General features: G+C 38.2%; 1 protein-coding gene across 3 annotated transcripts in view; it reads left to right on the plus strand.

The window, feature by feature from the left end:
* FBXW7 (F-box and WD repeat domain containing 7) overlaps window positions 1–5,888 on the plus strand; it is a 103,436-nt gene extending 97,548 nt beyond the window's left edge. For all 3 annotated transcript variants that reach the window (XM_027676916.1, XM_027676918.1, XM_027676917.1), the window contains exons 10-11: window positions 2,600–2,810; window positions 3,855–5,888. In XM_027676916.1, coding sequence (XP_027532717.1) covers window positions 2,600–2,810; window positions 3,855–4,123 — 480 coding nt within the window. In that variant the 3' untranslated portion in view covers window positions 4,124–5,888. The remainder of the gene's footprint in view (window positions 1–2,599; window positions 2,811–3,854) is intronic.
* The last annotated feature ends 4,932 nt before the right edge of the window (window positions 5,889–10,820 follow it).

A 10,820-nucleotide genomic window follows, 5' to 3' on the forward strand; every position in this document is an offset into this window, starting at 1 on the left:
AATATTTCCCCATTTGTAGACGTAATATTTTCCAGAGATCCTTATGCAGCAGTTGAAGACTACTGAACGTGTTGACTTTTCTTTCTCTTTCTATCGGCCTTTAAAGTAATCTACTGAGATTACTTTAAGATTCTGAGGGTTCATAGGTAGCAGTTGATCCAAACCATTGTTTCACTCTAACAACATCAGTTTGTCTTGATGCCCAGCCTTAAAGCTGTCTTTCTGAATGCCTTATGTACATGGAATGCAATTAGTTTGTGGGAAAGGGGAAAAGAATTCAAAATTTGTTACATCAATCTGGTTTAGTTCTTTTTAGGAAAGAAAAACATTCTGTAGTGTTTCCACCCAAGTCTGCTAGGCTACTTTGCACTCCTCATCTTTTTATCTGACCTCAAATTAGTTCACATCCTCTTTTGAAAAGCCCAAAACAGAGTCCATTCAAAGTCTTATCAGTGCTTACTGGAAGTGAAAAGTTATTTTATATGCGTTACATTCAAATACCAGAGGGTCTTTTTTAGTATATTTTCACCAGAAATGCAGTGCATACAGCAGATAAGCAGTCTGTGTGTGCCAGTTGCTCTCTATGTTCTTTTGAACCTAGGTGCCATGCTCAACCATATTTGACTGCAAAGATCTAACATATTAGTTTTCTGCAGGTTTTATAAAAGGAAGCAGCTTCAGATAGTCGAGTTCCCTTAACTGGATTCGTTCTTTGCGATTATCAGGTACCAGTGAGTCCACATGGACAAGTAGTGTCATATTGCCTTAAACATAACAAAGACTCATGCCCAACCTTCCTTCTCCCAGGTTGCAGCTGTACCTTCATTCATTCCCCTCCAAACTCAGATCTTCACAGTTTTTACTTGACTTCTACACTCTTTGCTTTGGATCAGTTCTGCTGTTTCAAATGTCACCCAAATCCTAATGAAAATAGTAAATGCCAGACCTCTCTGGAACTCTTTTCTGATGTCTCCAATAGTACTGTGAACAAAGTTCTGAATGGGATGGTATCCCGGCCTCAAATTTGCCTCCCTCTTTGTGAAAATACAACCAAGACATTTGCTGTTTCCCATGGCTTTTTATTCTGTCAAAGGAAAAAAAAAACATATTGGTTAAGATCATTTTCCCATAAATCTGTGTTTGCTGCTACTTACCACATTACTAAGGGCTTACAAGTTCCTTCTGGAAATTGAAGTTAGGCTGATTGATCCATAATTTCCCATCTCCCATCATCATCTCCTTCAGTAAAGAAAGGAATTGTATTTGCCATCTGAAGCTTGTCTGTCTTCCATGGGTTCTCAAAGATAGCAGCAGATGTCTCTGAGATTGTCTTAAAACAACTTGCCTTATGTGATTTTTCCCCTCCATTCTAGCAAAAGCTTGTGCTCAGTTGTTAGTGGTGTTAGTGCTGTAAGGCTACACTCAGATGGCTGAGGACTGAAGCAAAGAAAGTTTAATAGCTGGCCTCACTTGGTGTTTCCTTCCTGCTGTGGATAAATGAGCGCTTTTTTTTGTTGTTTGTATGTTTGGTTTTGGCCTTCCTCTTGGTGTGGTTTTTTGGTTTTGTGTTTGGTTGGGGTTTTTTTTTTTTTTACAGAATATTATAATGGGTCTTGCTAGTTTTATCTTGGTTTGTGCCCTGCCTTTCTGGTTTTGTCCCAGTGGGCTCTTTTATACAGATCTATTGATCTAGTTTCTACTTTTTGTACAATTCCTTGTGCTTTAGCCAAGTGGGTCTTGGTAATTTACTACACTTCCTATCTTTACTTCACACAAGGATAGTTTGTGTCTTTAAGAAAGTGCCAACTATCCTGAACTCTTCTTCCCCTCAGAGAACAGATATATAAAAACCTCATGGGAAGGAAGTCTCTTTTTTTTAAAGTATTCCTCCTTGAAGCCCACCAGTTTTATTCCTCTGCTTTTTTCCTTTTTTGAGAATTCTGGACTCTTATGTCATTGTCACTATAATTCAGGTTCCTTTCTACCTTTCTGTTCTCTACACGTTCAGTCCTCTTGGTCAAAAGTGTTTCATATCTTAGCCTGAATGCCTTTCCCTACAATGACTAGAGAGTTAAAAGTTCCTTACTGTACACAATTAGAATTATAAAATGGCTAACCCCCACGTTTTTCCATTACATTCCTTCCATTTTTCTATGTTTTGACTTCTGTGTGGATGATTCTGGACTAATGTTGTTGCCCTTCTCCAGCTTAAACTCCCTCTGACTTGTAAAAAGCAGGGTTGCTTGTTAATGTCTGTATTAGGAAAGCTAGGTTCTCTTACTGTTGCACACTGCAGTGGAGTCAGGATTCTGCTGTGTTTAAAGGAGTTGTATTACATTTAAAAGACCAGTGGTTCAGAGTCTCGTTTTGAACCACATACTTGATAGCCCATATGTCTACGACAGAAAATTACACTAACCATGAGTCCCCTCCTCTGGTATCAAACGTGGCCATCTCTACATGGACTGAATTCTTACTTTGTAATGCAGTTTCCGAATGTATACTGTATCTCACCTTGCATTTAGTGAATTAAATGCTTAATAGCCTTCTTCGTAAGATCCTAATATAATTGTTTGTAATAGAATTACCTTTCTTGTAGTTTGATGGTATCCATGTGGTGAGTGGATCTCTTGACACTTCCATCCGAGTTTGGGATGTGGAGACAGGCAACTGCATTCACACTCTAACAGGCCACCAGTCACTCACAAGTGGAATGGAACTCAAGGACAATATACTTGTGTCTGGGAATGCTGATTCTACGGTCAAAATCTGGGACATTAAAACAGGACAATGTTTACAGACATTGCAAGGTAAGCTTAAATTACCCTCATGTAAATCAAGCAGCCTGCAGTAATCTGTGTTGCAGATTCTAATAAAAAAAACTTAAAAATAATTACATGCAAAGAAACAAGCACTGACCACTTAAAACTGAAATACTTTTCTGATGACAGTTGTATGATCCTTTTCTGAACTAGAAGAACAAAATGTATTTAATCTAATCTATTCAAATCACTTGCCTATTATGAAAGGCAGATGGTCTGGACTGATAGCAATTTGCTATGGGTATATTAGCCTAATAAGCCACAGAAATATGTAGGAAATTACATCTCAAAATAGTCAGTCAGTGTATTTATTTAGGGGTCACTTGGATGTTTCAAAGCCTACTGATTAATTGGATCGGGAGGCAAAGTACACTGTCTGTTGCAATAAATCAGGAGATGCAAGTGGAAGATGTTTTCTTTATTTCAGTAAGAAGAAAGACTCTTGTTTCCATTTTGACATTTGCCACTTAGGCATCATGCACACAAACTCATGGTTTTGTTTCTCCCCACAAAAACGGTCTTATATAATTCCCATATATCATATGCAGCATCACTGGCTGGAGCAGAAAATTAAATTTCCCTATAAAACAAACTCTGCTGTTTTAACAGTATCTATTTATGTGTCAGTATGTAACTGTCAATATTTACTGATGGAGTAATCTCATAACAACACTTCAAAGAGACTTGGAGACGAACTCTTACACCAGGCACCTCATTCAAGATGGCTAAGTTCATATTCATCAATGTCCAAGAGCACGTTTGCCCTACTGTTTGTATATAACACAATGAGGTCACTGAAACAAAGAAGGAAATACTGGGGAATTTTTCTATACCTGCCTTCACTTTTTGAAAGTATGGAAAGGCTTCTGTACCTTTTAATGTACAAAATCAGGAGTTATAATAGATAGTTCTATAATAGTTGTAATACATAAAAAGAACTATATGCAAATAGCTAGATATTTATTCTAGATGCATTGCTGCCTGCCATTGCTTTCTAATTACAAATAAAAATGTTTTTGTTTACTATTACAGGTCCCAACAAGCATCAGAGTGCTGTGACCTGTTTACAGTTCAACAAGAACTTTGTAATTACCAGCTCAGATGATGGAACTGTAAAACTTTGGGACTTGAAAACGGGTGAATTTATCCGAAATCTAGTCACATTGGAGAGTGGGGGAAGTGGAGGCGTTGTGTGGCGAATCAGAGCTTCTAACACAAAGCTGGTGTGTGCGGTTGGGAGCCGCAATGGGACTGAAGAAACAAAGCTGCTGGTGTTGGACTTTGACGTCGATATGAAGTGAAGGGCAGAAAGATGAATTTGTCCAAATGTGTAGACGATGTTCTCCTTTCCCTCCCCCCTGAAAAAAAAAAGAAAAAAGAAAAAAAAGAAAAAGGAAAAAATCCCTTGTCCTTGGTGGTGCAGGATGTTGCCTTGGGGCAACAGATCCTAAAGACCTACAGACTACGAAGGAGAAGACAAAGATGACAAACTATAACTGACAAGAGAGGCTTTTGCTGTCTCGTCACATAAAAAGGCTACACTTTTGACCGGGGCAGCTTTGCAAAAATCCAACTTTTGAAATGAAACCAGGTGCAATTAATTTCTTTACTTTCCTCCAACTGCTCCTTGAGCAATTTGGAGTGAAAAAGAAAAATGTTACAGTTCTTGTTAACAAGTTATTTTACCACAAAGATCTTGAAATAAGCTGCACAGGCGAGCCTGCTCGTGCACCCCTGGGCCACCCTAGGTCCCGGCAGCCCCTCCGAGCAACACGCTGTCCCTTAGCCCCACTCTGAGCAGGGGGTTGGACTGGACCTCCAAGGTCCCTTCCAACCTCTGTGAGCAGCCACTGGTTGACTTTCAAAAACTAGAGAGCATCTGCAATGAAAAAGACAAACAAAAACAAAGAGTCCATTCCTGGTGTGGAAAAGCTAAAATATTACTGTGAATTGTTTTGTACAGTTTTATCAGAGCTTTTTCTTTTTTTCCTTTTATTCCTCTTTTTTTTTGCCAACCATTGCCAATGTCAATCACAGTATTAGCCTCTGTTTAATCTATTTACTGTTGCTTCCATCTACACTCTTCAATGCATAAGTTGCTCTGAGGTGGCAAGTTGTCCTGGGTTTTGAGAGTCCTCTGATGGATTTAATTCGCAATGCTGGTGCTAGAAGTAGGTCTTCAATTACGGGATTGTTGTCCCACCCCTGTACTGTATTCCCAGTGGCCAAACTTATTTATGCTGCTAAATGAAAGAAAGAAAAGCAAATTATTTTTTTTTATTTTTTTTCTGCTGTGACGTTTTAGTCCCAGACTGAATTCCAAATTTGCTCTAGTTTGGTTACAGAAAAAGACTTTTTGCCACTGAAACTTGAGCCAACTGTGCCTCTAAGAGGCTGAGAGTGGAAGAGTTTCAGACAATTAAGAGTGAAGTTTGCCTGCAAATAAAGAATTGAGTGTGTGTGCAAAGCTTATTTTCTTTTTTCTGGGCAAAAATTAAAACACATTCCTTGGAACAAAGCTATTGCAGCCTGTTCTGTGGGGAAATTTTTCTTTGTGAGGGCTGTGGTGAATGGAATGAACATACATTAAAAAAACTGACAAAATTTTTTAAAAATATTATAAAATACAAAAATTAAAATAAAGTTGCTGGTCAGTCTTAGTGTTTTACAGTATTTGAGAAAAAAAACAACTGTTACAGTTATTGCTGGGAGGAACTGACAGAGCAAAAACTTACGTTTTTGTAAAGATGTCACATGCAAACAAAATGAGAAACGAGAGTCAAATGGTTTGCCTCATTCTCCAAGAGCCACAACTCAAGCTGAACTGTGAAAGTGGTTTAACACTGTATCCTAGGCGATCTTTTTTCCTCCTTTTTTGTTTTTGTTTTTGTTTTATTTATAGTCTGATTTAAAACAATCAGATTCCAGTTGGTTAATTTTAGTTATGTAACAACCTGACATGATGGAGGAAAACAACCTTTAAAGGGATTGTGTCTATGGTTTGATTCACTTAGAAATTTTATTTTCTTATAACTTAAGTGCAATAAAATGTGTTTTTTCATGTTAGTATGTCTTTTTTTTTATTATTTTCTAGTTGTTAATTTAATATCATGTATCCTATAAAGGGTAAAGCAGGTCAAGTTGCTCAGCTTACTGATAGATGCTAAAATATGTCGCAGGACTTTTTATATAAGCCTTCCACAAACAGGTGTGCAAGTGTCCTCTCCTTCAGTTGCCATATAGGATTTGTCATGTGGGTTTCCACAAACGTGCAGGAAAGACATTAGCTCCCTATCACGAAGAATGTGTCAGGACTTTACTCTGGAGGGAGTTAGCTATAAAAAGCTGCTCGAGTACGTAGAACTTCTTCCGATATCATCTTGTTACTGCATCTTAAATTGAAACTTGATGTTTATTATTTATGGATTTCAATCAGTTGATTACATTTGACAGCAAAGAATAAATGCATAAATACAACTAAAATCAAAGTTAGGATTGTTGGAGAGCTTGAAATAAAGCTTCTGACGAGAGAAAAAAAAATCAAAAAACATCATTCCACATCAGTCCAACAGCAGTTTTATCAGTGCCCTAAAACCAAGGTAAGTCATCATCTGTCTCAGAAACTTAGCACTTGAGTGTCAGTTTCAAATCTCCTTGACCAAAATCATTGTTTTCTTTTGTGTAAGCTTGTCTGTCAGGGCACAGCATTTGCTTGTTTGTGACAGCTTTTCCCTGTGGAAAGCTGTCATTAAAGAAAACCAGACCAAAACGTTAGAAAATACATGGATGGAAAAGAAAAATATTTGTATACTTACACATCTATGACTATGTGCTATTGAAATGTAGTTCCAATCCCTACATTATGCAAAACAAGCAATGGTGAAGGATCATGCTTCCATCTGGCCTCTAGAGATTAAAAAGCCATCCGAACTGACTGAGCAGCTCCAAATTGTAAAAATATGTTCATTGAGTTAGTGCTTACGGAAAAAAACCTTGCAGCGAGCACTGACTATATAAAAGCTATGATTGTCTCAGTATTTAGGTAAAAACAATTAAAGAGTCAATCCTTTCCTAAAATGACAGTGAAAGATTGCCAGGACTTTGTTTTGTTCTGCTGAGAATGCAGGCCAAGACTGAGCCCCTCTGATAAGAGAAGGTGCGTCAGTCTGGGCTGAAGTACTTGTGAGAGGGGATGGAAGAAGAAGGATAAAAATATGAATATTTAATGCAGGGAACAGAGCAATAGCTTTTAAGATTATGTAATTTTCTTCCATGATTTGTAGAAATTGCAACAACGTGTTTTCAAAGAGCAAAGGCACTGGCCTGATGGTGCAGGAGAATGAGAGATTTATGAGTAATGTGCTGGAGGGCAGAATACAAATCGGGGCAGAAGAGTGAAATGACAGAAGAGGAAAACTAACAAATCCAAATCAGTTCAAGGTGTACAATCAGTTCAAGTACACTTCAAGCAGCCAATATGACCAGGAGGAAAATGTGCTTAACCAGAATTGAGAAGTTTTCTGGTTGACAGTAGTTCCAACACTATCTTATGTTCAAATTAACACAGAATAACTTGAACTTGTTAAGCAAACTGTATTTTCAGCTTCATTCATCACAGATTTATGTTCAAAAAAATTATTGGCTGCAAAGCCAAGATATGATTGTCACATTAAATACAAAACCCAACACAGTACTAAAAAATACTCTTTAAAAAAGGTTTTTCCATCCAATAAAACAACTTCACAAAGTTAATTGTGTTAGCATTTTAGACTTTTAATTTTGTGAAGTCTGTTTAGGTTTGTAAGAGTTGCTTATGATCTATTTGAACAACATGGCTCAATAAGCAGTAATTTCTTCATTTAAGTGACAGCATTTCAAAGATAGGCCTGTAATAAACATGCTACGTGTAAGAAACTGTTCGAGCACCTTTTCTTTACAGTCTCCTTATTACCTCCCTTTTGCTGACGTACTCACCATAACACAGTTCACTTAGAATGAGGTCTTCAGTTTGGCAGCATGTGCTCCAAGTGAGACTTTAGGAAGCATCTTCATTCTGTGTAATAAATTTTGATTTTAAGATGGGTGGAGTGTTTTGGGGTTTTTTTAACAAAAGCATTTAAGAATACTAGTAGAAGACTATAACAGCTTTATGTTCTCAATACGCAGGCACTTCTTGAATCCAGTGGCTTAGTCATCATAGGCTATGTCAAAATACCTGCAGCTATCCTATAGAGATAATAGCACTAATGTTTCTGGTGTCTCTACCCTCTGGTTTTCATGCTGATTTCCCTTTTTTAGTTTTAGCCCCAGAAAGAGCTTTCTTATTTTCTCTTGTATCTGAAACCAAGTCAACAGTATTAACATTTTTTTTACTAGGTATTAATTCTTAGTGGACCTTGATTTTAGCTAACAGTAAGTCAGAATTAGTTTGCCCCTTTCTCCAAAAGCCTGTTTCTGTGGTCTCAATTTACTTATTTGAGAGATAGAATCAGACATTTAACAGCTGTGTCTACATCAATTTGTAGTTCAGATCAGCAGCTTTCCCAATAGAACACACTGGTGCCTCGGAGCCCACAAACAGGATTCCTGCAGGGTGTAACTAAATCTGGAGCAGCTCTCCAGGAGCACACCCCAGGCATTCAAGCCACTAGAGGAGCACGTGAGACCAAACCAGGACTAGTCCAACACCTCAAAAATAATTAATGTGGACATTAAGTCTTCAGGAGAGTTCTGCTGCTACTGCACAGCACTAATTGCTGGTGTGCAAATCCTCTCCCACCGCACCCCTGGCTCCTCATTCATAATCAGCAACCAGCACCCATCCAAACAAAATCTGCTTGATACCACTTCGGAGTTTTTGCCAGAGGAAAAATGTTCAGATGCCCTCAACTCTTTCAGCATGCTTATGGACAGGTTCTTCTGATCAGCTTATGGAATCCTGTTAAAAAGAAATACAAATCTTTCACAATCAGTCTGGCCAAAGTTTTCTACCAGTAAGTCAACACTTGGATCATTCAGAAAAAGAAACCATGAAACACTGTAACTGGGCAAAAGAACCAAATTCTAATAAAATGAAAAAGAAAAACTTGCCAGTAATGACTTGCGTCACTCTGACAAACAACAGTTCATTACTTACAAAACAATATCCAAGCCATACCAACAAATAAATCTTTAATAAAAGTGGGAATACTATTTTCTTTCCATCTTCTGCCATTTTATCTATAACCTTGATCCTTCACATTGTGCAAAGATATACATGTTGTGTAATGATATTTAGCATTTTATGATGATACATGAAGTATATGATCTATACGATATACACCAAGTTTTTCAAACCTCATCTAAAAATGGCATATACAATTTTTCAAACACCTCTTCAAGCATCAGTACAGGTTTATAAATACAACAGATGTTTTAACATAAAAGCTGTTCCAGATCCCTTCTGAGAGAGGGTCTGACAAACTAGGTGTCACCAAAAAGTCAGCAGCCAGTACAGGCTCTTGTTCCCTGTTCAGACTGCCAACTGGCCCAGCAGCTGCAGCAGTACTTCAGAGAAAAGAAATGGCGCATTGTGCTACCACGAGTACGAGCTGCTGAGGGGAAATGCTGCAGCACTCTGTGTGACTGCAGTCGCCTAAGAACCAATGGCTCTATGCCCATGTATACTGCATTGCTCTAGCCCAGCTGGGACATAAGAGTCCTATAAAAGCATTACTTAGCTAGGACAAAATCTCCCCAAGAACAAGAGATGAAAGAAATCATTAATCACAGCAGTTGCCAATCCAGCGGTAGTTCTAAATTACAGACTATACAAGACAACTGAGACTTGGCCAAAGGCATCTTCCAACTCTCTTTTGTCCTCACGTCTGCCTCACTTAGATCCAACTTCAACTACCTGATCCCTACTGACAAACCGATCTTGTCTGACCTTATATAGTAGGAACAGTTTTGGTGAAAGATAAACTGAGCTTTTTGTCTTTCTTCTGCATCTCTCTGCTGCTGGAACCTACACTGTACATTTTGCCACTTTCTGCACAGGGACAGCACAACCTTTAGTCCAACACTGAGTGCTCCAATGTAGTACATAAAGATGACAAGACATCATTCACCCAGAGCGAGAGATTCATCATCACTGTTGCTAAAATGATTCCCAGCCTGAGTCTAGACTGAAAATAATGTTCTAGACCTCGTGCAATTAGGTAAGTTTCAAGTCAATTTCAATTCCTTAGGTTTTCAGTCATGCCTACAAAATAAGCACATCCTAAGAAGCTTAAGTTTAAGTAGGATCATGAGTCTTGTTGCCTGGAAGGTGGGAGAGATCATGGTCACAGGACAGTGGAAAAACATGGAAGGTCTATGTAAGCTGGATCAGAAATTACATATGAAATTCAGAGAAAGGCAGGGACCAAGAATTTGGGGCTTTTTCTGTCCAAGACATCATAATTTTATGTCCTACAACGGCTACTGTGGGGTATTTCATCATTGTCATCAACAAAGTATAGGAGTAAGATTTTTAATGAAGCCGTTAGCCAGGCTGCCCTGTAATTGAGGATACAATTACCTGTTAGCTCTGACTCACACGAACTTCTCTTCCCTAGGGCAGTTGTTTGATGGGAAGATGAATGAAATGCCCCCGGATCTCCTTTCTGTCTGGTTCCTCTTGTCTGAGATGCAGGGTGCTTACAGTGAGAGTAAGTTTGAGAGTGCTTTGTTCTTTTAATTTAAAACAGGAAACATGGAATGTAGAAGATTGAAAAACTTCAAAGGCAGTTTCCATTGCCAAAGGAGTTGCATTTCAACTCAAGTTCATTCTCTAGATTAAATATTCAAATCTGACAGTGTGAGAAGATGCTCACACCTTCTAGAAGACTGATGATTTCTAAGGGACGGGATTCAGAATATGGCTGTAAATACCAGTGTGGTAAACTGAGCAGTACAACTCTTCCTAAATGGGAGTTTTATTTCGAGCTCCTCAGTTTGAAATGAATTTCTAAAAAT

The sequence above is a fragment of the Neopelma chrysocephalum genome, unplaced genomic scaffold, assembly GCF_003984885.1.
Source record: "Neopelma chrysocephalum unplaced genomic scaffold, ASM398488v2 Primary Assembly neopelma1_42b, whole genome shotgun sequence".
NCBI classification, from domain to species: domain Eukaryota; kingdom Metazoa; phylum Chordata; class Aves; order Passeriformes; family Pipridae; genus Neopelma; species Neopelma chrysocephalum.